We start from the raw sequence: 26,560 nt of genomic DNA, 5'->3' as shown, positions 1-26,560 counted from the left end.
TATTCCGGTACAGAGATCATAGACTTTCTTTCCCTGTCCTCGATGGATCATGGACCAATGATTAGTAAACTGTCTGCAATCATTGTACATTCTTCAGAGACATGTGATCTTGGACAAGTCACTGTCATGCCTACCAACCAGCAGTTGATATTCTCTTAACTTGTCATTTTCAGCTCTTCACATCGCCAGAACATAACTTATCACCACACACTTCATCCCACACATTGACTACCATTTTTTTTTATTCTACAGATGTTGTCCCTTGCAACTTTCAGAATTCTAAACAGTATAAAAGCACCTGAACTGTTGAGCATTTGTCTTCACCCTTCAACAACAAGTGCCTCAACCCACACTCATCAGGTCACCCTTTGGCCTTTGCCTCCAAGAACTCCAAGTCCTACATTCACATCTCAATGGAGGCTGGAGGACTGATTTCTGAGGCTTGCTGGACCATGTTTGACTTCCTGCAGCAGGGCGAGGAGTCTGATATCATGGCACAGCTCCTTGGCACCTTCCCCTCCCATGAAGAGGATGGCCAGCAGGATCTGCCTTGGTATCAGGCTTCCCATCAGCCGTACTATGATTGTAATCCTAACACAAGTGCATGTAGTGAAAGCAACACTAGTAGCCTTGCCATTCCATCCCAGAGTATGGGCTACTATTTGGGTGACTCCGGTGAGACCCTCGGCATCAGCTCCTGCATCGCACCAGATGGCCTCAACTTGGTCCAGGAGCAAGGTCCAACTGAGTATATGAACATGATCCCAAACATCTCCCATGATTTGTATGGGAATGGAGAGTCGAGCTACGAGGATCTTGATTCGGTCGGCACTACTAACAAGAGAAAGCACTCGACTGAAGAAGAGATCGACGGCCAAGCAAGAGTAAGTCCTTTGTATGAATGATCATTCTGTTCACCAGCTATGTTTCAGAAAGGCATTCATTCTGCTAATGTGAGTACTGACTGTAATTGATTCATTGCAGGGTCAGAAATGCACAAGAAAGGCTGAACCGAAGCGATCAAAGAAGGCTAGACAAAACGAAGCGAGCTGCTGCACCTCTGACAATGACTCGAATGCTTCTCAAGCAGAGTCAGCAGAAGCTGACGGTGTTAGACCGAAAGGAAAGGCCCGGGCTGGCCGTGGAGCCGCAACTGACCCCCAGAGCCTCTATGCAAGGGTACTTACTTACATCTCTTTTGCAGCTGAGGAAATAATATTTTTTGGTAACTGAATGTGGTATATGGAACATACTAATGTTGTTCTTTGCTTAAGCAGAAAAGAAGGGAGAGGATCAATGAGAGGCTGAAGACATTGCAGACCCTTGTGCCCAACGGAACCAAGGTAGATATGAGCACCATGCTGGAGGAGGCAGTTCAGTATGTCAAGTTTCTGCAGCTTCAGATCAAGGTGAGGATTTGTTCAACTCAGATCATCCAAATTTGTTCCGTGACGACATTGCGGTTGGCCAAATTCTCTTTCTCCAATTTTCAGGTCCTGAGCTCCGATGATATGTGGATGTACGCGCCGATTGCGTACAACGGGATGAACATTGGACTTGATCTGAACTTGTAGAGTTGATTTTCACAGCCTTGAGCTTCGGCTTGGGCGTAGGCGAGGGTCGGTGGAGGTCTCGATGGCATCCGACGGGCGCGTGGAACGGATCGTGTCCACCATCCGCATCATCCCCGACTTCCCCAAGCCAGGTGGGTCTCCCTGTCATTGCTTCCCCCTCTCTAGAACCCTAGGTTGTTCGCTTGCTGGTAGCCTCTGGTAGATGCTGGTGTGGTGTATTGGACTGTAAAGGCAGCAGATGTATAAACCAAGCTAAATTATAGTATTGCCAATACCAAATTGTCTCATCAGATTCTGTCATATAAAATGATAATCATAATTATCATCTATGAGGAAAACTGAATTTTAGTTGGAAATGACTTATAGTTGCTTGTCATGAGGGCTTCCTTTTTGTTTAGTGCTCTAACTATGGTATGCATTTCAGGGCTGGGACAAGTTGGGAACAGGAAAATTGGGAACACACCCTCATGGACTGGTGGCTGCAAGCTAAACAGCAAACCCCCAAGCAGCTTCACAAAGGCCTCGCCTCTGCCGTGTTGCTTACCCCCTGGATGATATGGAAACACCGAACCGACTGCATATTCCAGGGTACCCCAGCCTTCTGTCCGCTCCCTGGATTTCGAAGATCAAGGACGAGGCCAGGCTTTGGGCACGGGCCAACAGGCTTCTAGCAGTCTTGCCACCTACCTGGGATGTGCACTAAGTTAGCTTCTCTCATGCTGTAATCCACCTCTTAGGAGGAATGTAAACCGGACTCTACATTTTCAATGAAATGAAACGCAAAGGTCCTTTGCGTTTTCTCGAAAAAAAAAGTTGGGCAACAGGACAGTTTTTGTTCTTGTGAAGGCAGAAGAATCAGGATGAAACAAGTTATGACCTCTTCAATTGTTCCCATGATGTTTGCCTTCTGGAAATAGTGGAAGCAGCAAAGATATCCCATGTAACTTCTAGTTAGTTCCTATCTGGAGTGTCTCAATAAAGTCCCTTCTTTAAATTTGTAAGCTCAAGTATTATTTGGGAATGCAGACTTGATTGTTCCCTGTAATACACTAATACATGGCTTATTTCTGTAACCAACAGTGCAAATTATTCTTGTCAATCGCTGATAGTCCATGGTCCATACTGAAGTTTATTGCTGTTGCCAGCATAATTACTTTCTTGGTACTTTTCATGTCTGTCTGACTTGTTTGTGGTTGATGTATGGAGATCTCCTGCATATATATGAGGTTATTATTGTGGAGCCAATGGTGTCATTATTTGGTGCTCATGGAGTACTTAAACTCTTGGATGTTTTTATTGGATGACCATCGATCATATTGGGGCTTTGACTTATGCATTTTCAATTTATTTGTGCTTACCCCAATGTACATTTTGTCATCTATGTATCAATCAGGTAGTCACTAGTCAGTTTTGCATGATGACTTGAAATCCCCTAGACAGAATTAAACTTCTGAAGAAACTTTAGTTGCTCAGGAGATCAGGATCATGAATCTGTGCAAGTATAATTCTGCTCTTGTCTGGAAGATTGGGGTTACCATCATGTGATGAGTAGATGACACTTGCATCATCATGCTATAATAGATGACATAGTATGTACTATTATAGGATAATTTTAGTAGCTTTGCCTTTATACAAAGCTTCGTCTCTCTCTAAGCATGTTTTAATTGTGTTATTCCAAGTAGCTCTATTCCCCCAATCGAATTATGCTTTTGAAACTACAGAGCTAAAATGTTTTTCTAGGCCATCTCTAGCAGCCTTTCTTGAATAACGAGTGATTCAATTTTTGATGCACTCTTCTGAATGTCCTAATTGAAGATGCCTGGGTATTGTTTGACTTTAAGTTCATTATTATGGATTCAGGAAATAATCTTGCGGTTACCTTTTGACATTGTAATCTCTGACTCCTAGTTTGTTATGTTTCCTTTCGAAAGCTCTGTTCCTTTTATTTCCTTTTACCTTGAATTAACTGATGTACTCCCTCCTTCCACAAATAAGTGTACACGCGGGTTTTTCAAGACAAATTATGAAGTGGGGTAAAAAATACACTGGGAACAATGCATCTCTTCTCTTTAATTATTTGACCTCCAATAAGCTAAGTGCATGTAGAAAACAAGAAAAATATGTGGTTAATATTATTGGGTTTGATTTCCGTGCAACGAGAGAGATGCAATTAAAGTGTATTGGGAAGATAGGAGTACACTCTTTTGTGGACAAAGTTTAGGGCTAGATGTCCACTTATTTAAGGATGGAGGGAGTATGTCCATTTTCTTTTTTGTGGCTACTGAGGCTAGGTTTTTGTGAACCAATCAATCTTCATATTTGAAGAAAATAATACATTATGTTGGCGCTGAAGCCCACACGCCTTTACTGTTTAGGATGTAGAAATGTGATGAAGTCCTGCTATATCCTTGCTTAGATGATACTGGGGGTGTAGTTATGTTTAATGTCCTAGGGGTTTATGTGATGAGATCAAACAGGAATTCTGACCGCATGCTGACTGGACACTCAAATAGTTACTTTCGACAATTGAAAAGTTAAAATAGAGGATGGACGACGAAAAAATGGAAACCGAAAAACTGCAATTTCTCAGGGGTCCGAACTCGTTTTACGGGCCAGGCGGAGGGGAGTAGGGTTTGAAAACCGAACTCCCCTCGGCGAACCCTTTTAATACGGGGTGACCGCTCGATTTCTTGGGGGCCCGAACTCGTTTTACGGGCCAGGCCGCGAGTTCGGGCTCCGTTCTGCCCCAGTTTCGGCCCGAACCCTTATTCTCGCCGGAATTTTTCAGTTTCAGCCGCGAGTTCGGGCTCTGCTAGAAATGCTCTTAGTAAGTCAAATAGTCATGAACTAAGGACACTAGTGAGATGCATTTTTATTTCCCTTTCAATTTAGTTTCATATGTACATGGTTTTGATAAAATATTTTTTTCAGTAAATATCTTAAAGCTAACTTGTATCTGAGGTACCCTGTAGCTGAGTATTTCTTGTGATGGAAGTTCATGATTTTTTTTGGAAGCTACATAGTTCATTTATAGCACAATGTTTCTGTTTGACCAATTCAGCCATTTACGTGTAGGAACAATGCCCAACTTTTCCCCAGATACTAAATTTCAGAAAGTGCAGCATTGAAGAACTTGGTCTGAGTATACTATTATATTGACTTCTCTAAAGTCGATCATTACGAATCAGTGAAGTTCTAAACAACTTTCTCATAAGTATTGTACTCTTGCCAACTGAAAGTGACAGGAAATATCACAATGCTTATATTCTTACTTCTAGTTTTGTTTTTAGTACAGTAATATATTCAGTCAATTAGAATCGTGTTAAATGAATTGTGATCAATTACTGTTGACATGCTAAGTTACCCCCTGCTCCCTCAATTCATTCCTCATATATTTACTGTGAGAAGTTATACAAAGTAAAAACTAGTGAATTGTTTGAATACCCGATTTCCCGTCTTTAGAAGAATTCTCTTACTTTATAACAACGTAAAAAAATCAAAGTCACAATATCATTGATAAGTAAAACAAACAAAAAATACTAGAGATATTCTTTGGATCTAGTTATCCTTTTAAGCAACTGTTCACCTTAAAATACAGCTGCGCCTCAGAGAAGGCGTAGCAGGGGAAGGCTATTCCCTCAACATTGTTTATTAGTGCCAGTTTGTGCACTTAATTTATAGGTTTTATAAGCTAAGAAATACTAAGAAAATGTCTTATAGGATGTTCCAAAGGGAACAATCCCATAAGCAATTTGGCTTCCCCATGCTATGAAGTTGACCTTCGCAAAGTTGGAAAATAAATGTGACGCTATTTTTGATAATGCTCTTATGCCAAGTTATTAATTTCTTTGCCGTTATAAATGCTTGCTTGGTTAGGCCTTCTATTATGTACTATATGCATGCAACTTCGCCGCGTACCAATCTAAGGCATCCGTGCTTGTTTGGTACAGCTAAAGGGTAAGGATCATGGGGAATAAACAAACCTTATATTGTCCCTTTGAATCATTGTCCTTGCGAGCAGCTTAGCTGTTCCTGTTTACCAAAGAGAGGCATACAATCCTTTCTCAGGACATGACAGAAGTTCAGCTGATTTGTGATTTGGTGGATGTGAGTCATGTGCAACTATTGATTACTGGTTATATATGCAGATAACTTCCTAACCGGTGACGATATCAGGATCAGATCTTGATGTCGGATGATGCGCAAACCTGACACCTTAAAGGGAGACATACATTGTGGCATACATTTTGATGATGCACATGCACATTGATTGTTAAAACGTGCCATAATCTGAATTTAAGATCTGATTGTGTTTTCTGCAGGCTTTGTAGTAATCTTGCTGATATGTTACCATGTTGACCTTCTGACAGGTTAGAATTAACAAATCATGTGACGACAACCTATGGAATAGATTCTTTCATTTTTTTCTATATTGTGGTGGTCCATATCTCACTGTAATGTTTGATGCTGTAGGCACAAGCTTGGTTGTGTTGTAAGCTCAGTTCAGAAAAAAATCACAAGGTGGATGCAACTATGGTACTCCCTCCAGTTCAAAATAATTGCCCAAAAATAAATGTATCTAGACATGTTCTTTAGTCTGTAGATACAACTAGTGTTGGAAAATTATTTTGAACCGGAGGGAGTATGTAAAATGCTGTTATGGCAAGTATTTCAGAATACATCCTTTATAGTATTGCAAGTGTTGACCATCAATGTCTCTGCTGTGGGCACAAGGTGCAAGATTGAAGAAGGCGATATCCGTGGGGTATGCTTTCGTATCCTCTTTGAGTTCTTAAGAATGTTAAGATTCCTTCCACCATGTTCGTGCAGGCCTGTCTTTGCATATCCTTCTTTTGTTTATTCGATCGCGCTAACTAACACACGCACATATCTAACTGAAACAAAACAACCATGAGTACACAGTTGTGTTGATCTTATTCCATTCTATTCTATTCTGGGGTAAACTCTTGCTATTCCGGTTCAGAGATCATAGACTTTATTTGCTTGTCCTCGATGAATCATGGACCAATGATTAGTAAACTGTCCGCAATCATTGTGCATTCTTCAGAGACAGGCCACATAACTGTGATCTTGGACAAGTCACTGTCTTGCCTACCAACTAGCAGTTGATATTCTCTTAACTTGTCGTCTTCAGCTCTTCACATCTCCAGAACATACCTTTGGTTGTTGCTAAGCGTTAACTTATCACCACACACTTCGTCCCACACATTGACCACCATTTGTTTAATCATTGCCACATTATATTAATTCTGCAGATGTTTTCTCAAAAAAATTCTGCAGATGTTGTCTCTTACGACTTTCAGAATTCTGAACAGTATAAAAGCACCTGAACAGTTGTGCATTTGTCTTCATCCCTTAGTAGCAAGTGCCTCGAACCACACTCACCAGATCATCCCTTGCCTCCAACACTCCCAAGTCCTGAATTCACATCTCAATGGAGGCTGGAGGCCTGATTTCCGAGGCTGCCTGGACCATGTTTGACTTACCGCCGCAGGGCGAGGAGTCGGATATCATGGCACAGTTGCTAGGCACCTTCCCCTCCCACGCCGAGGAAGGCCACCAGGATCTTCCTTGGTACCAGCCTTCCCAGCAATCCTACTATGAGTGTAATCCTAACCCAAGTGCATGTAGTGACAGCAACACTAGTAGCCTTGGTGTCCCATCAGAGTGTATGAGCTACTATTTGGGTGACTCCGGTGAGACCCTGGGCATCAGCTCCTGCATTGCATCAGATGGCCTCAACTTGGTCCAGGAGCAAGGTGCAACTGAGTATCTGAATATGATCCCAGACATTTCCCATGATTTATATGGGAATGGTGAGTCCAGCTGCGAGGATCTCGATTCAGTCGGTGGTACTAACAAGAGAAAGCACTCGACTAAAGAAGAAATCAACGGCCAAGCAAAGGTAAAGTCCTGAGGATGGCTGATCATTGTATTCACCAGCTATGTTTCAGAAAGTTGTTTACAGGGTACTGACTGTAACTGATTGATTACAGGGTCGGAAGCAGTGCGCAAGAAAGGCTGAACCGAAGCGAGCAAAGAAGGCCAAGCAAACCGAAGCGAGCTGCTGCACCTCTGACAATGACTCGAATGTTTCTCAAGAGTCAGCAGAAGCTGGCGATGTTAGTCCGAAAGGCAAGGCCCGGGCTGGCCGTGGAGCCGCAACTGATCCCCAGAGCCTCTATGCAAGGGTACATACCCACGACAAATTATAATCTCTTTTGCAGCCGAGGAAGTAATATTTTTTCCATAACTGAATGTGAAACATACTAATGTTGTTCTTTGTTTGAGCAGAAGAGGAGGGAGAGGATCAATGAGAGGCTGAAGACACTGCAGACCCTAGTGCCCAACGGAACTAAAGTAGATATGAGCACCATGCTTGAAGAGGCAGTTCAGTATGTGAAGTTTCTGCAGCTTCAGATCAAGGTGAGGATTTGCTTCATTCAGCACTTCAGATCATTCAGATTGTTCCACGATGGCATTGCGTTTGACCAATTTGTTCTCTCAATTTTCAGGTCCTGAGCTCCGATGAAATGTGGATGTACGCACCGATTGCGTACAACGGGATGAACATTGGACTTGATCTGAACATGTAGAGACGATTTTGGCAGCCTCGAGCGCATTTCGTATTTGAGATTGAGGAGTTCGCCACTAACCATGCAACGAAGTGATTTTGGAAGCTGCCCATCATAGGTGCAAGAGTAGCATACTGGAGCCTGTGAAGATTCCTTTTTAGAGGATTAGTAAATAGTAAAGCTAAGATATTATAATACATCTTTTTTCTTGATATTAGCATGAAATGCTTGATGTCAACAAGTTGTAAATTTATATATGTTCTCTTTAGAACAAATATAATTTACTTCTTTTCCTCTCAATATATGTTCAATGATCTAGTCTAATGTGACTTACAATTGCAAACTTGCAGCTTTGAAGATTCCAAACCCTGACTTGTTAAGATCAATGACCGAGACAGCTAGATCATATTCCGTAGCTCAGTGAAAATGTCGCTGCAACTTCACAAGCCACACCTTCATTAAACACTACTACTTGAAAAATCGAAAACGCCTTATAGCCACAACTGCTCGCATGGCGAAAAAACGAATGTCCGTTTATGGTAACCCGAACCACTAACGGACAAAAAAAAGGATCGTCAACGGAACTGGTCTCTGCGATACATACTGGTGACACGCAAAATAAAAATCCGTCGTTGGTTTTTCCTTCGGGACCTTACCTAGGGAGCTGATAAAAGCCGTAATAGTGGACTATTGCCGGGCGTCGGCCATGGAAGCTGGTACGCCAGCGGTGGAGGAGGTAGGGCAGGCTGCGGCAACTGCGGCCAGGCCGTCGCCTGCGTAGGAGGCTGTGGTGAAGGTCGCCAGGGATCCCAGGCCAGAGCAGCAGCCTCAGCGCGGTCGCTGGAACGCGTCGGCGTGGCCGGAGGAGTCGCCGGCCTACCCTGCAGCAGACTCGCGGAGCTGGATTGCGAGCCCGTCCCACAAAGCGAGCTCGTTGAGCTCGTCGCGCTCGCTGTTGGCCAGTGCCATGGTAATGGCCGCCTCCTCCGTAATGTCCGGCGGCTGGGTCTCCGGATCCCACGTCGGCCCGCCGTCGTCGTGGTCGTACTCTGCGTGCTCCACCTGCTCGTTCTCGTCCTCGTACTCATCCTCCTGGTCATTCTCCTCTTCTTCCGCGCCGATCTCGCGGTCGAAGTACTCGACGTCCCCGAGGTAGCCAGCGCGGCGGCGCGCGTCGAACTCCCACGTTACGAAGGAGATTCAGTTGTAGGAGTTGAGCGCGTACGCCGGATCTTCTTGGAGATCCGGCGGCAAGATGTCTCGACGGCGGCGCACCTCGTCCCGGCGCTCTCGGCCCTCGCGCGGCACTGGGGGTACCGGCACGCGCCTGGAGTTGAGGTATGAGCCTCCTCCAGGCAGGTTTGCGTCCGGCCATGGCACCGGCCGGTTTTTCTTCGAAAGGCGGCGCGCGAAGTTGATGCGGACGTAGCGCCCAATCCGTGGCTTCTTGCCAGACCGCGAGCTGCTAGCCTCGTGGTCGTTCTTGGTCTTGCGGAAGGGGTAGCATTTCTTCGCCATGGCGTCGGTGGGGTGGATTGTATTGGCTCTGGCAATGGTGTGGTCGGGGAAATGGGTGCTGGCAGCGTCCCTTTAAGAGGCTCGGAAGCCATATCGCCTTCAATGTCTTGCCACTGCGACTTCGCCCAGCTGCGCACGCTCGCGGAAGCCGAGGCGCGCCATTAACGCGGCCCTGGAAATGCTGCAGCGCGCCGCCCGTAAGTAATACCGCGGAAGACGAAGCAGCAGTGCCCCTGCCAGGCGGGCCCGTGCGAGGGCCGAGCGGATGACCGTTGCGTATGCGCAGCGTCCGCGGAGACGCAAATCTAGCGCATATTTGGGCCTCATTTGCATCCCCACGAACGGTCCGATCACTATGCATCGCCGCTGGAGGTGGTACCAGATACATTTTCGGACCGGACGAATGCAAACGATCGCTCAACGTCCGTTTGCTTCGTCGCGCTAGAGATGCGCTTAGACGAAAGCTGTTACTATGGATGGACTTTGGTAGCACTGCTACTAGAGATGCGCTTAGACGAAAGCTGTTACTATAGACGAAAGCTGCACCCAGAGTAGCACTGCTTGTAGGACCGGAAGGACACTGGAAGGAAGGGAACTGCTGCGCTGTGTTAGAGCATCTTCACTCGTCTCCCTGATGAGGTCGAGGTCCCCGAGCGACGTTTTTTCCATCCGGACGGCGAAATTCGGCCCAGTCGCGCCCCCGGTTCCTCGTTTTCATCCGGATTTGGCCCTTCATCCATCCGGCGAGCCCACGCCATCCCCGGTCCCCCGGGGATCTATCGGGGACTCCGGACGAGTGAAAAGCGGGGAAGGGCCCGATCTGTCGGCGGCTCGACACACGAACCCCACCGCCACCTCGCTCAAAATCTCCCCCACCCCTCGTATCTCTCTCGCCGCCGGCACCACCCCGCCGGCTTGTTGCCTAGATTCCGCCGTCCCTCCTTCTCCACCTGCCTATATTCCACCGTCGATGAAGGCCTATCTGGCTGCTCCTCCGCCGGCCTGTTTTCCGACTTTGGCCTACTCCTCGTCGCTCGCGGCTCGTTTTGCCTCGACCACGCCCGTCAGGTGTTCGTCCATTTGCCTCGCCGGCCATGGACTCGGACGAAGAGGAGGAGCAGATGTTCGTCGAGCTTATGCGAGAAGAGATGGCAGCCACCGCCCAAGACGAGGAGCACATGATGATCCTCGGTTGCTTGTCAAGCATGTACGCCGGACTGGCAACTGGTCGACGTGGTGGGTCGGCACCAGGTCGCCGGAAGTGCAAGCCGAGACAACGAATGGAGGGCTACTGCATGTTGTACGCCGACTACTTCACCGACAATCTATTGCATGGTGAGAGTGTTTTCCGGCGTCGTTTCAGGATGAGCAGAAAGCTATTTCTGCAAATTGTGTATGTCATCCGAGACTTTGACCCCTACTTCAGATGCAAGGCGGATTGCACTGGTTTGGTTGGATTTTCGTCACCGCGAAGTGCACGGTAGCTATGAGGATGTCGGCGTATGGAGCTCCCGGTGATGGTGCGGATGACTATCTTCGGATGGCGGAGTCCACCGCCCTTGATTGTTTCTACCGGTTACGCAGGGCCGTCATAGCAGTGTTCGGGGACTTTTACTTGAGATCACCCACTGTCGAAGACACTCAGAGGATCCTTGCAACAAATGAAGCTAGGGGTTTTCCAGGGATGCTTGGAAGCATTGACTGCATGCATTGGAAATGGAAGAACTGTCTGTTTGCGTGGCAGGGAATGTACAAGGGTCACAAAAGCGGCTGCACTGTTATACTTGAAGCAGTGGCTACCCATGATCTCTAGATTTGGCACTCTTTCTTTGGTATGCCTGGATCCAACAATGACATCAACGTCCTAAACTGCTCCCCGATCTTTTCCAAGCTTGTTGAGGGTCATGCTCCCCCGGTGAACTATGTGATCAATGGTCGGCACTACAACAAAGGATACTACCTTGCGGACGGTATCTATCCAAAGTGGGCAACATTTGTGAAGACTATCTCGAAACCTAGCACCCCCAAACTTTGCGAGTTTGTGAAGAAACAAGAAGCTTGCCGAAAAGACGTCGAGCGTGCATTTGGTGTCCTCCAGCAGAGATTTGCTGTCGTCCGGTTCCCCGCTATGATTTGGTCCAAAGATCAGATGTGGGAGGTGATGAACTGCTGTGTGTGCCTAATCACCAGGTGCCGACATCATGGGCCGCATTCATTGCTATGGGCCAGGAGATCCGAGACTCTACAATGCATCAACAGCTGCAAGATGATCTGGTGGAGCACATGTTTCAGCACTTGTTAAACATTGTACTGCTTTTCGCCAAATTTGTTTCAGCAATTTTCTGAATCTTGTTTGCCGAACTTGTTAAATTTTATGTCGAATTTGTTTGAAATATGTCAAATGCCCCAAGTTGGGAGTGTCCTGCCGGGGGGACGGCTGGAACTTCGGCGCTCCCCAAACCTAATTTTCCTCCAATCCGGACGAAACTTTCGTCGGATTTGGGCGTGAGGAGCGCCAACGAGTGGAGATGCTCTTAGGACTGCGAGACTGTGTACGGCAGTGGCAGTGTGGGCAGCCTCTTCTGTGGCACTGGAGTTCCGAGGGCAGAATCGACATCTACCATGGAGTGTATATTCCGATTACTGCGTGTTTCGGCAAGTGGGTGATTCTCAGGTGGTGGTGGACTGGTAGTGTCCTGCAGCAAATTTTGACATGGTATTTGTTTCTGAATGGTCCCTGATGGTCACTGTGAAAATATCCTGATCTGAAACTGTGCAGCATCACTCATCTCTGACTATGAAACTGGTGTAGAAGAGCACGGTTCCATTCATTACATAAACAAAGTCCCTCTGTGCCACAGTATTAGAAAAAAATAACAAAGTATAAGCTCATAATAGGGGCAATAAAGAATGATTGCACTGGATTTCATTAATTAAATGGTGCATCGTTCAGCAGTAGATTAAGAGATTACAACAGCAGCAATCGTGATTGCCAGATTCTCATCCTCCCTTCACCTGTACTAGGGGATGCATACGACCTGCAGGTAGGTGTTAGCTTGATGACTAACCAGCAAAAAACTATGGTATTATGTACACTTGTTCAGCATCACCGACTCATCGGAAAGATGAAATGCTCGGAGATCTGCATAAACTTGGCGATCTGGATCCCTTTTTCACCCCGGAGCTCACAGAGGACGGGTCGCTCCGGAGATCGGACAATCGAGCCTTCTCACGCAATAGTTTGCACTGCAGAAGATCAAATTTTCCGAGTCAGTAAATGACAACATTTAGTTAGGTCAGAACGGAAATATTTTTCTGCACCGATGCATATTATTACCTTTATTTTAAGATCTTCAACCTCGCTCTCCAAGGAGGAAATGGAGCATTGGAGTTGATTTAAGGCTTCCATTGCTTTCAGAAGACTCGCCTCGGACTCATGATTTCTAACTCTGGCTACCTGTTGCAATAGTAGGATTCATGTTTGGTCATGTAATCTGGAGCAAGCTCGCATCAACTACATGAGGACGCTGCTTTGCTTCTTAGTAGAAATACCCATACCTTCAGAACACTGGTACACAAACTCGATAGGTTTTCTGCGAGTTTGCTTCTATCCTGTTCGCTTTCCTGTTGACATGTAACAAGCAGGGTAAGTATCACTGTCCTTGTACCGACCTCAATTCTGAACAGATGGAAACGAAGTGGACGCACCTCTAATTTCTTCCTCAAAACCTCTTCCTCTTCGATCTGTTGATGTGGATCTTTTCCATCCAAGACCATGTAGCGGGCAAGCTTTTGCTTTGTGCGGGTAACAGTGGCCCCTAGCTGCTGCAGCTTTGCACTTAGTTCTTCATTCTGCTTTTTCAGCAGGACATTTTCTTCCTATCAAGAAGTGAAAATTGTACAAAAGATGGTTAGACGCTGAAACAGCAACATTCAGATATACCAGGACAGTTTAAGAAGTACTCAATACCTTTGTTTTGACATGGTGATTAATTCGCAGCTGAAGATTCTGTTGTCTATTAAGCTTTTTCACTTCATCTTCAAGATTAAAAATTATGGTTTTGTAGTTTGCACTCTCAGCCTACAACATATCAGCCAATTAATATAGCAACACTTACCATGGCAAGAGAGAAAGAAATATGTCCTTTCTTTTCTAGTGGAAACCTTAATTGCCATACCTTCAGCAAGTCTACTTCAGCTACCATAAAATGCTCCTTTTGTCGTAATTGTTCTATAGTAATGCGAGCAGCTCCAAGTTCTGATTGTCTCTGGTTTATCTCATCAATCCAACTGTAGCAAAGCCATTGACATGATGGTCATATAACTTATAATTCAGATTTTAAAGAGCTTGTCGATGGTGAAGTATCTACCTCTGTCTTTCGTCAATGAATTCATTAAGCCGCTGCTTCAACTTCACCAGCTCATCTTTAGATTCTTCAGTTTGATAAATAGCTGATTCTTCTGTACTCATCTTTTGCTGTTTGTCAGCTAGAGTCTAGAATACCATATGCACATGTTATAAAACTAAATTGGTTTAAATGCATAAACCGAAATAAGAGAATAGGCATTCTTACCGCCCAAGTAGTCATACTCATCTTAACTCCCAACATATCACGAATCACATCGTGTGTCATACTGTCTGTTGCAGCTAATTTTGCATTCAACATGAATATCTACGTAGGACAAAGGATAGGTTAATAAAACTACAAATGGAATAAAGAGAATGAATTGGAAACTTTAGAGAAATCTCACCTCCCGTTGCCGACTAGCTGCTATGCCCTCAAGTTCCATAATACGCTGTTTTGCGGCACTAAGTTCTTCATCTTTCTCAGAATTCACTTGTTGTACAAACCCCAAGCCAATACATTTAAATGGGGAACCTGAACCTCTAGGTTTCAAGCTAATCTTCTCCGGTCTCGCAGAGCAAGCATTTGTGGATGTATTGTCAGTATTGACCTGCTGTGCCATAGCCTCAAGCTCCATGAACTAACCAAATCAACATTTCATTAGCTTTCCTGAAAATTGTTGATAACTTCACTGGTTGAAATAAATCAGACAGATGAAATTGCTTACCTTCTGCTTATATTCGCGTGCTGCTGCCTCGGCATGTAGGTTTAGCTCTGATATATGTGACTTGCACTGAGCAATCTAGAAAGAAAAGACATTGCATATTGAGACCACCAATATTTGGATAACAGTTATGCTACAAATGGCTATAGGCCGAAAGACTAAACCATTTACATATGGAATGAATGCACCTTTTTGAAACAAAAGGCTATAAATGGTTATAGAATATACCATTACCTCTGATTCCTTTTCAGCAACCTCCTTTTTAAGTATTCTGATACTCTCCTGAGCACCCAGTAGCTCAGTATGAATCTCACTCGAGTATCTGCAGGAAAAACTTAAGCCAACTGTCATCATTTTCTCAAGAACTACGGCAGGAGCTCTGCATTTGATCAAGAATACAAGGAAAACCCAGGCAAAAAGCAAGGCAGTGGGCTCAACCACCTAGCAAGTGAACTAATAACTGCAAAATTCGTAACTGGTAACAAAGCTTGTAATCATGCAAACCTGAGTGAGTCAGTTGAATCAACCATTCCATCTTCCATAGAACTCCTTAATTTCCTAGAGGATGATGTGGATGGCATTTGGTGCCTGACTTTCTGCAGCTCCACTTCTAAATCTTCTCTCTGTATTCTTTGCCGCTCCGCTTCTTCCTTGATGTTGCCAACCTTAAGGGAAGTACCCAGTGTTATTGTTAAGAAAAGTTACTGCAGCAAGTAATGAATCAACACTGAAATATATGTAGACAGCTCACCTGATTTTCCAGAGCAAATATGGTACTTTCGAGCTCCTCAATTGAACTCTCCAACAGCTTGACTTCTTCATCTTTCTGTTCAGCATGTGTCTTCCTTTCATCCGCTATCTGTAAATGTACAAAAGAAGGGTCATACAAGAAAACAATGCAAGCGGTACTAAGAGAGAAAAAAGAAATGAAGTAGCTAGCTGAGCACCTCTCGAGCCTCTGTAGCAATTGCTTCACTTTCTTCCGCCACTGCCTGAGCCATTTCCAGCTTCTCTCTCAAGATAAGCACCTGAGAGTCGCAGCATTTCTTCTCATTTGAAAGCTTGGAGAAGTCACTTTGCAAATTTTGAAGCAAGATGCTCCTTTCATCAAGTAAATTTGTCAGCTCAATCAACCTTTCTTCCATTCTTTCAGTGTCATTACTTTTAAGGGCTAACTCTTCTTTCATAGTGTAGCTGATACGATCAATATGGTTGAGCTGAGATCTCAATTCACTGTTCTCGACAGAAAGTGCATTTAGTTCACCAACTGTATTTGCTAGCTGCACCTCTAGCACAGAGATCTTTTCATTGCCCTCCATGATTTGAGCTTCTAGTAGTTGTTTTCCAGAAAAAAGATTGTCAAGGTCATCCGATTTAGCAGCAACCTCATGTTCTAGTGATTTAATTGTTTCATTTAACTCAATAAGTTGATCTGCTTGATCTTTTGCAACAGATGCCGACTCTTGTAGTAGGCTAAGATCAAATGACAAGCCCATTGCCAATTCATCTTTCCTTGCTAATTCAGACTGTAAAACAGAATTGTGGGTGCTCAACTCCTCAACAGACAACTGAACCAAGTCTAATTCATCGGAAAACTTCATCACCATGCTCAATTGTTCATCAATGTACTCTTGTAGTTTAGTGGTAATTTGTTCCAAACATGCTTGAATGGAGGCAGATAACTTCTCTGTATCTATATTAGAAACCAAATGAACCATGCACTGGTCCTTGCGCAGAATATCCAGCATTTCATGTTTCAGTGAATCATTATCGGACCTCAAAGCATTTTCTCTTGAAATTCCGAGTTCAATTATCTCAGCTTTCAACTCAAGATCTTTACACAAGGCTGCACAGGAGCACTGCGATTCCATCAGAGTTTTGACTTTTCCATCTAAATCTGCTTGCAGGGATTTGATGTTGGACTCCAAGGAGCTAACTACATCTTTAAGTTTTGGGTTTTCCTCACTTATTGCATGTAGGCTACCCATAACTTCATCCTTGCTCTGCTTCAGGTTCTTCAAATCAATCCTTATACTACTGTTCTCCTCATGTAAAGCATGAATTGCAAGACTACCCAAATCCTGATCAACTTTCCACAAAGTTGCTTTTGTCTTCAGTTCTTCAAGTACTTCAGTAAAAATAAGCCTTTGTCTTTGCAGTTGTCCTTTATGTAGTTCCCATTCTGAAGCCAAAACAACAGATTCAATATCATTTGCAATTGTATTGATCATCACTGACTCATGGTGATAGTTTACAAGCCAACTGCACAACTCAAATTCATTGCACTCTTTCATATCATTTGCGGGTATAGTACTATTCACTTCAGGCAGACTTAGAACTTCAAGCATTGTGTCTTTTAACATTCCATTGAGAAGCAAAGCTTGGTCCAATTGATTGTGAAGCTCTTCCTTTTCTTTGGATTGAGCTGTCAAAGAACTCCTGTTGGTAGCATCAATTTCTTCAGTCAAAATAGATATCTCATTATACATGGAATCTGACCTTGCCAGAATTGCTTCTTCTTGTGCTTGCAAATGCAGAATTTTTTTCTCGAAAGAATGCAATCTTGAGCTCAGTTCAGTTGCTTCTTGTTCCTTCTTTGCAATACGACCAAAACTGTGGTTGATGTCGAGTAGTAACTTTCCTTTGAGAACACTGCACATCTCCAGTTCACTCTTTGCTTTATCATTGTGCTCTCGCAGTGTAGATATCAACGAATTAGATTCAGAGATTCCACTCTGAAGGAAACCATTTTCTGCATGCAACCCAGTAACTCTCTCCAACAAAATCCCCAGATGGCAGAGGTGCAGCACAGAAACAGCACAATCTTTTCCAATCATCTCTAACCAGTTCTCCTCCAACCAAGTTCTTACCAACTCCACGAACTGCCGCAGTTCTGACCTCATCCATTTGATATCAGAAGACACAAACTCAAGGTTCTCTGACAGCAAATTCTTCAGGTGTCTGATTCCATCTTCCAGTTCAAGAGCTACATCATTAGCTTCAAGCAGGCCTGATTCGAATTTCTTTTCCATATCCATGTAACTTTGTTCCTTCACATCCAGCAGCATCTTCAAACTACTGATCTCCCCTAGCAAATTATCCTTTTCAGTAACAAACAAAGATTCCTTCTGTTTGAACTTCTCTGCTTGGAGTTTTGCGTTTCCATTCGCTTCCACCAGTGCCTTGACTGTAGACTCTGCATCAGCTATGGTTAAATGCGCTTCTTGAAACTGGGCCATAAGAGTGAAAGCCTCAAATGATTTCTGCTGTGCAAGACCTTTTGCCTCTGAGATCTCAAATTCAAGTGCCTGAATGAATTATCACAATTATAACAGGAATCAAGATCAACCTCAAGAAATTGAATGCAACATTCCATCTGTAAATACAACCTCTGCTACTTCTACATAAAGAATAAATAACAACATTCATCTGTTCTGCAGGGCAAAATAATAGTGGTGCATCTACTGAACCAGAGCACTTTCACGTAATCCACTTCTCATCATGTATCAACGCATTGAGGCACAAAGCTTCTTGCACAAATGATGCATCCCTACATGTACTTTTTAATTAGGAGTCTTTTTTACTGGAAAGAGAGACAAGTCTACTGTGTTATTTATGTTTGGGCAAAGTAGAAAAAGGTCTGCTTTGAATATGCTCATTTACAAATCCAACTGAAGCCTAATCCATTGTCCAGTAAACCACAAAAGAAATTACAGACAATAATTTTCAATGAAAGCCTAATGGCTTATAAAGTGTTACCTCTTTCTCTTTATGCCATGAAACAAGTGATGCTGTAGCATCATCGTTTTTTTCCTGCATCTTTATTTCCAATTCTTTCAGTCTAGCTTCATAGCACTTATGTTGATCGGTTATTTGTGACTTCAGTTGAATGACCTCGGAACTTAGATCTTTAACAGTTTCTCGACTCTGGAAAAGGCCTTCTTTCACATTTTTCTTTTCTTGCAGCAGCTTGGCCATTTGAGATTGCAATGTCTGCAATTCATAAACTGCAGACTGCATCTCCTTACTAAGATGGCAAAGGGTCGCAGCGTTGCACTGCTCTCCCACTTCAAGGGCTCCAAATGTTTTAAGTTCAGCCTAAAAAATGGAAATATGTTCATGACATGAATTTTCAAAAATCGATACTCTCAATAATACATATATTGATTAACAGGAGGAACTTATTGACATAAATAGTACTCCCTCCGTCTATAAATAGATGTCTGAGGTTTGTATAAATCTAGATGTATATAGATATTAAATAGCGTCTAGGTACATCTAGATTTAGACAAATCTTAGACGTCTATTTATAGACAGAGGTAGTAGTTGTTTGGTTCACCTTGATACCAAATAAAAGAGCATTATCTTACCCGGTCCTCCAAATTCAAGTGTGAATTTTGACAAACTTCTTCAGGGTCCACAGAAAGCCTTGACTCCAACATGTTGAATCCAACTCCAAACTCACGTATAATACCCTTTGCCTTCAGAACATCTGACGACATTCGTAACAAAACAGTATTTTCTTCACTTTTTAGCTTCTCAAATGTCTGCTCCTTGTCCTTGGCCTGACTCAATGAATGAGCTATAAGTTTCTTTGAGTCGTCTAATTGAGTCTCTAGATGATGGATCTCTCCTTCCATCCCCTTCAGTGATGATACATAGTTTTGTTCAAGAACCTCCTTCTGCACAAATGTTGCAATGGATTCATCCAACAGAAGGTCTACTCTCCGAAGATCTTCAAGTAACTGTTGCTTCGCTTGTACATGTTCAGATACTTGAGATCTTAAAAGAGCAATTGATTTCTCTTGATCATTCCTTTCCTGTTGATGCATCTCATTTATTGCCTCCATTGCTCCTCTTAAGGATCTCAACTTCAGATCCAAGTCGCATTTTATGTCATCTGCCTCTTTCAACCGGCTTTGGAGCTCTTCAAGTAACTTCTCTCTGTCAGCTATACCCTGACACATCTTCTGGACTTGATCCTCAACCCATCTTCTTTGAGAAAAGGACTCCGAAATAAAGGCAACCTGGTCAGAGGCCTCATCAAGAGAAGCATTTCCATTCACAAGAAAGCTTTCAATGTCGGCAGCTAATCTGTCCCAGTCATGGGTCAGGAGCTGAATTTCCTTTTCTTTTTCCTCAATTAGCTCAGAAAAGCTTTGGTTTTCTTTCATCACCACAAGTAGCCTATCATTCAACTGTTTACTTTCCAGTTGAAGCTCACCTAGGCTTTGTTTGGTCAACTGCTCATTTTTGTTACTGGCATCTAACTGTTGTTGGAGCGATAGAAGCTCTTCCTGTAAGCTCTCCCAGTCATTGGTCAACATCTGAATTTTCTTTTCTTTTTCCTCAGTTAGTTCACAAAAGCTTTCGTTTTCTTTCATTGCCTCAAGTAGCCTATCATTCAACTGTTTCCATTCCAGTTGAAGCTCATCTAGGCTTTGTTTGGCCAACAGCTCATTTTTGTTACTGGCATCTAACTGTTGTTGGAGCAATACAAGCTCTTCTTGCAAGCTCTCCCAGTCATTGGTCAAGACCTGAATTTTCTGTTCTTTTTCCTCAGTTAGTTGACAAAAGCTTTCATTTTCTTTCATCTCCTTAAGTAGTCTATCATTCAACTGTTTCCTTTCCACTTGAAGCTCATCTAGGCTTTGTTTGGCCAGCAGCTCATTCTTGTTACTAGCATCCAAATGTTGTTGGAGCGATACAAGCTCTTCTTGTAAGCTCTCCCAGTCAGTGGTCAACAGCTGAATTTTCTTTTCTTTTTCCTCAGTTAGTGTAGAAAAGCTCTCCTTCTCTTTCATCATGCCTAGTAGCCTGCCATTCAACTCTTCCCTTTCCAGTTGAAGCTCATCTAGGCTTTGTTTAACCAACATCTCATTTCTGTTACTAGCATCTAACTGTTGTTGGAGCAACACAAGCTCCTCCTGTAAGCTCTCCCAGTCATTGGTCAACAGCTGAATTTTCTTTTCTTTTTCCTCAGTTAGTTTACAAAAGCACTCCTTCTCCTTCATCATGCCAAGAAGCCTATCATTCAACTCTTTTCTTTCCAGTTGAAGATCATTTAGGCTCTGTTTGGCGAGTAACTCATTTTTGTTACTACCATCTAATTGCTGTTGGAGTGATATAAGCTCTTCTTGTAAGCACATAATCACCTCAGTTGTTTCAACTTCAACCTGTCTACAGACTTCATCCATTTCTTGCTCGGCAAATTTGTCAGATGCCTGATCTTTTTGGTACCTTATATTTAAGTCTTGTGCCTTCTCAAGAGAAGCTTGCATCCTTTTCAGCTTTCTCTGCAGAGGTGAATCTTCATTTTCAGAACGCTTCAAAAGATGCATTTTGGGCTCTGCACTAGCCAACAGAATCTGCTTACGGTGGTTGTCAAGCTCAGTATTTAATCTTGAAATTTGTCTGTCCCTCCTCTTTAGAATCTCAATGCTTTGCTGATTATTCTCCTTCAACTCATCTAGTTCATTTATCAACAAAATCTGCTGTGACTCAAGAGCTTCAATAACAGATCTTGCATCATCCAATTCGCTTCCTATGGCATCACTCTGCTTGCAAGCATGAAGGATACGTAAATTTGCCGCCTTCAGCTCATCACCTAAGATGGTAGTTCTTTCCTGAACCTCTCCACGGGATGTCCTCTCTTCTGCAAGAATTGATTTAAGTATGTCCAACTCCAGCTGCAGGATTAATATATCTTCTGTGTTCCCCATGAGAGCCTCATGAGAACAATCTTCCATTCCCGCACGTGCATGAGAATGACACTGGAGTGTCCATAAAATCAGAAACATAATGTCAGGTTTTCTCATTTTTCACTATAACAACAACAATTTCAGAGAAGCTATTGTCCATACCTCAGATGAACTACAGCATTCCTCCCTCTTTGTCAATTTGATGGTACTCAATTCGTTTTGCAGATCAGTTATTTCCCTGTGAAGTAAAAAATATAGTTGCTTAACAACATAGATTTCAGCAACAAAATGTTTGCTAGCTCTGATGTATGTGATTATACAATTACCTTATTAGTTTTTCATTTGATTCTAAGCAACCTTGCAGCTCATTCCTGCAGGTTTCCAACTCTTGACAGGTCCTTCTCAACTGAAAATGAATTGAGAAACAAACAAAGACCAACATCACTTCACAAATGCCATCAACATATGGCCATCGCAGTTTCAGACAACATAATCATAACCAAAAGATCAAATCATTCTCTTGAGGGGAAAAGGTACCTCTGTAGGTAAACTTTCAGGCTCACTCACTAAATTGGAGCGAAGTTGTTCTGTGTCCTGAAAATACCAATAAAGATTAAAATATATGTAAGCCAATCTGTAGGAAAAATAAAGGTGGGAAGAAAAGCTAATCAGGAATTAAACCTCAAACTTGTCTGAAATGTAATTTTTGTGCCCAGTTAGTACCCTCTCCTCAAGTATTTGCAAGACCTATCAGCACAAGGAATACTGATTAAAGAAACCTAGTACAGTACTAATTAGAATCACAAAGTGAAGGTTAATATAAACCTGATTTCGAAGGTTGGAAACTTCATCCAACAGAACCTCCCTCTCCCCTTCATTACAGAACTTCTGGTACCTACAAATACATTAGAAATGTTTTAGTACTATGCAACGAATATTCATGCATGATGGTACAGACTATATGTACCTCTTGAGTTGGTTTGATAAACGAATATTTTCAAGTGCAAAACGGGTTACTTCCGGATTTTTGTCGACTTTTGTACGAAGCAATTCTATTTCTTGTGACAAAGTTTTGTTATCTTCCAGTAGATATGATTCTTCTGGCAATTTGTTATGAAGAAGAGCTTCCATCCGGTGAATCTTATCTTCTCGAAATTTCAGAGTCATCTTAGCACACCTTGTATCCTCCTCTCTTTGACTAACCTAAGAAGATGTAATGGAAATCATTACAGGACCTGTTAAGAAAATTATAGATAGTTTCTACATAATTTTTCTGTTGTTGCTAAAAGGTACCAATCGGTTCAACTGCTCAATTTCAACTTCAAGTTGCTTTACTGCAGTTTCTGCCATTGATTCTCTTCGTAATGCTCCTCCTAGTGCTTCTTCCAGTGATCTCTGCATCAAGATAATTTAATTACGAAGGATTTTCCATGACACACACACACACAGCATTAGTCTAATCCATGATTCCAATATGTATCTTCAGTAAGATGTAGGAAAAACTCAGCAGTCACTCAATAAAAGACGTTCGTTGTGATAATGAACATGCCTTTTTTTCGAGAAAACACAATGACATTGCGTTTCTTTTCATTGCAAAGAAGAGTTTGATACAGATATACGCCTCCAACGAGAGCTACAGTTTAACTTGACTTGAGTTTAACTAAAATGTTAATAGCTTAATAGCCTAGAATAAGATTAAGATAGGTTACCCTTGTGGGTTTCCAACATGTGGACCCTGAAATAATGAGTACAATTTAAGGAAGTCCTGAAAAAAATGTATTACCTGATTATTTGAAACTCTTACATCTTGCAAAGACTGTATGTTATGGGCATCACTGTAAATATCCTCGTCCACACTCATATGATCAGCACCATCGTCAGCATTACCACCGGATCTTCCACAAATATCAGTAGTGAATGGTAACGTTCTAGTAACACGTTGGCGCTTGACGACAGCTAGCTCCTCCTGATTCATATAAGGAACCTCGTTTAGTTAAGAATAATGTTATATGGAATGAAAAGTGTGATTAATATTCTGCAGGCATCACCTTTAGGAGACGGATTTGATGTTGCAATGCTAGAACATCTCCTGAAGCATCTTCATTCACAACCGCCTTAAAATTTGAAGAGAGAAGAATTTGAAAATGGTTAGTAACCTAAGATATGTTCAAAAGGAATGCTGATCTGAAAGACAAATACTTACATTGTTTTGAATGAGCCTTGCACGCTGAGCAAACTTTAGGGTACTGAGTGTTTCATTGCCGGAACTATTTTAACACGTCAAAAAATGAAAAAAAAAGTATGAGGATACCAAACGACATCTTGAACTCTGTCCAAGTAGGATTGAATGCAAGTCTAAAATTCATTACCACAATGAAGGGCTGACATTTGCGATGATCATGGTCTTGGAGTTTCCACCAAGCGAATCCTGTGAAAGGAGGGGTAAATTATTACTAGGGTACAAGGGAACACAACAATAAAGAAGACAATAATATGGTATCTCAAGGTTGCTACCTGGAGAAGAAACGTTAATCTGGAATCCCTATAAGGAACATGTGTTTGCTTCCCATTTGTAAGATCCACTAAGTTCCTTATCACAAGACTGCAATTCACAATTCCGGAAAGAACACATGAATGAGTAATAGCACAGACAAATCATTTATCATACTAACATAACAACTAAGAGTTCGATATTAATTACAAACCCCAATGTCGAGAGCGATTTGTTAATATTAGCAGCTTCTTTCAGCCGCTCACCTTCGGCACCAGATGTCCTCTGCCTATTTTAGGTAGATAAGTTGATATTTCACTTAGCACAATAAACTGTGAGAGCCGTGAGAATATTGTTTACTTACCTTTCTGACCCAGCAAGATCAACTAGGTTCAGTCTTGCAAACCGTAAGTTAGTCGTAGACTCTTTCTCCCACCTACTCTCGATAATACATGTGAACACACTGTGAGAGCGGCTGCTCTCGCTATTCATATTTGTAGCAGCCACTTTCCTATTCATAGAACCCTGAAGTAGGTTTTAGGAAAGCCTGATTAATTCAAATTCTTTGGCAGTCTGTTGTAAAATATTTGCAAGAAAGAAAATCTAAGAATAAATTTACTTACCTGCATCAAAAGTTTTATTATATCACTGACACAGCCTACTTCAAGTTCAGTCAGATTTTCTACATAGACTCCATTTATATCTTCTCGGAGCTGCACATGAGATCCCATGTTGTAAAATCACAAAAAATGGTGTTGTATCGATAAGTCATATTGGCTTAAGCAATAGCATGACAACGTACAGGGAGATTTGTGGATGAAGGATCAAGAAGATCTGTAATTTGTTCATTGTAAATCTCAAGAAAAGAACATTTGCAGTTGTACTTAAGTTTTTCATCCCTCCTGCTCTCTTCCTCCTGCAGTTTCAGGTTGAACACATAACATGATCAAGATTCATAAAAATATGAAATACTTAATCATGTGGCCAACAATAAATAATATGTTATGCATGGGGAATCTGTTACCGCTCTGATCCTGGCAAACAAGAACTCGAAAATACGTGGTGTCATTCCACGTTCTGAGCTAGGCCTCACTTCCAGATCACTGATTTCGCCAAGCATCGTGTATGTTTTTCCACTTCCAGTCTGCACAGCGCAAAGAATTAAAGGGTTCAAGACTCAAGAGCATGAAAGCAGTTCTTCATGGTGAACGAATAAAACAAAAACATTTCTAACTACCTGTCCATAAGCAAAGACACAGCTGTTGTATCCAGCCATGCAGTTCTCAACCATTGGCAAGCCAGCAACACGGAAAAGCACATCCTGCCAGTGCAAAAGTCATCGGTTATTCACAGTCTAAGAAATCGGACCAAAGCATGACATCGAATTGTTTTTCAGGCTGACCTGGTTCACTCCTTCGCAAGCAACATGGTCAAACGTAAAGAGGGTTTCTGGCTGACCAATCCATGTGACACGCTGAGCACTTTCTTGCTTCAAACACCGATTATAACCATGCGCATTTTTCTCCATATTATTTAGCGGGCGGACACGGATGACGACCTGGAAAATAAACCACATGTGTAAAGAATGTGTATGATGATGCGGAAATCATGTGATGGCGAAGTTGACTCTCCAACGTACGTACTGATGATTCATAATGTAAAGCTTAAGTGCATGCGTATATCGTTATAACTGCGAACAAATTCTTTGCCCCAGAAAGGAAGAAAAATCATTCAACAACTTATATTTCAGCCATCTTCAGAATTGTAACTGGCTAAACCTAAGTTGGAAGAAAAACAGCAGAAGTACTAGTTCCTTTTGCCCATTTCAGTGCACAAATTGAAATTCTGATCTGGGGCTATCAGTCGGTACCGAACCAATCTGTAACTTGAGCTAAATGAGTGTACACAAATGTATACTCCCCTGCATCATATTTCCCAGTCAATCAGAAAACAAAAAACAGATTTTGCATACCTGCACATTGTTGTCCATCCAGAAGGAGGGGTCTTCCCGCAGCTCGAAATGCGGCACCTCGGCAGAACACACCGCCGCGGCCTGCCCAAACGACACGGGCGTGCCCCTGGACTGAGCCACAGGGAACCCCAGCACCCGCGCACCGCCGCCGTTCGCCATGGCCCTCGACCCGCTCATCCCCGCGTGGTACGGCGGCGGCTTGGAGACGCTCTTGGTGGGCGTGCTCTGCCCGGACCCGCCGCCCTCGGAGGAGGCCGCCGGCACCGGCACGGCCGCCCTGGCGCGGTGCGCGCGGGGCGTGGTCGCGCCGTACGGCGTCGCGCGCGGGGGCAGGTCGTCGGCGCGCGGCGGCGGGGCCCACCCGAACCGGGACCGCGCCGCCGCCTTCTCCGGGGTCCGGAACGGGAGCTTCGAGGGCGTGGGCGCTGGGGAGTCCGGCTTCCGCTTCAGCCCGGATGAAGACGCTGGCGCCGGCGGCTGGATGGCGAGGAGGGGCGGGCGGGACGCCGCGGCGGCGTCGGGGTCCGCGGCGGCGAGCGAGCCGTCCGCCGGCGCGTTCTCGTCGTTGCCGGGGGCGGGAGACGCCCTCGCCGGGGCGCGGCGGACGGCGCCGAGATCCCTCACCATGCCGAGCCTGG

At 43.4% G+C, this 26,560-nt stretch overlaps 3 protein-coding genes across 3 annotated transcripts; 2 read left to right on the top strand and 1 right to left on the bottom strand.

Moving 5' to 3' along the window:
* Positions 1-413: 413 nt before the first annotated feature.
* LOC124651706 (transcription factor bHLH76-like) lies at positions 414-1,574 on the top strand. Its single transcript, XM_047190749.1, has 4 exons — positions 414-884; positions 985-1,179; positions 1,278-1,409; positions 1,494-1,574. Exons 1-4 carry the CDS (start codon positions 414-416, stop codon positions 1,572-1,574), a joined length of 879 nt encoding a protein of 292 aa, XP_047046705.1.
* Positions 1,575-7,029: 5,455 nt separating this feature from the next.
* LOC124652258 (transcription factor bHLH84-like) lies at positions 7,030-8,191 on the top strand. Its single transcript, XM_047191276.1, has 4 exons — positions 7,030-7,500; positions 7,592-7,786; positions 7,890-8,021; positions 8,111-8,191. Exons 1-4 carry the CDS (start codon positions 7,030-7,032, stop codon positions 8,189-8,191), a joined length of 879 nt encoding a protein of 292 aa, XP_047047232.1.
* A 4,401-nt stretch (positions 8,192-12,592) lies between these two features.
* On the bottom strand, positions 12,593-26,114 carry LOC124654312 (kinesin-like protein KIN-12F). The gene is made up of 36 exons (XM_047193325.1): positions 25,923-26,114; positions 25,353-25,508; positions 25,188-25,271; positions 24,975-25,094; positions 24,753-24,866; positions 24,574-24,663; positions 24,315-24,475; positions 24,165-24,239; positions 23,974-24,061; positions 23,829-23,887; positions 23,663-23,726; positions 23,508-23,573; positions 23,243-23,425; positions 22,753-22,854; positions 22,427-22,662; positions 22,285-22,354; positions 22,141-22,206; positions 21,997-22,053; positions 21,786-21,865; positions 21,622-21,697; positions 19,129-21,531; positions 18,518-18,856; positions 15,706-18,066; positions 15,510-15,617; positions 15,263-15,423; positions 14,993-15,080; positions 14,762-14,836; positions 14,441-14,674; positions 14,263-14,361; positions 14,059-14,183; positions 13,867-13,978; positions 13,659-13,769; positions 13,397-13,567; positions 13,247-13,312; positions 13,027-13,145; positions 12,593-12,900 (listed from the first exon to the last, which is right to left on the bottom strand). Exons 1-36 carry the CDS (start codon positions 26,097-26,099, stop codon positions 12,795-12,797), a joined length of 8,802 nt encoding a protein of 2,933 aa, XP_047049281.1. The 5' UTR covers positions 26,100-26,114; the 3' UTR covers positions 12,593-12,794.
* Positions 26,115-26,560: the final 446 nt, after the last annotated feature.

This window comes from Lolium rigidum, chromosome 5, assembly GCF_022539505.1.
Source record: "Lolium rigidum isolate FL_2022 chromosome 5, APGP_CSIRO_Lrig_0.1, whole genome shotgun sequence".
Taxonomy (NCBI): Eukaryota; Viridiplantae; Streptophyta; class Magnoliopsida; order Poales; family Poaceae; genus Lolium; species Lolium rigidum.
Note: the sequence above shows the minus strand (reverse complement) of the source record. Positions and strands in the feature narration are given on the sequence as shown.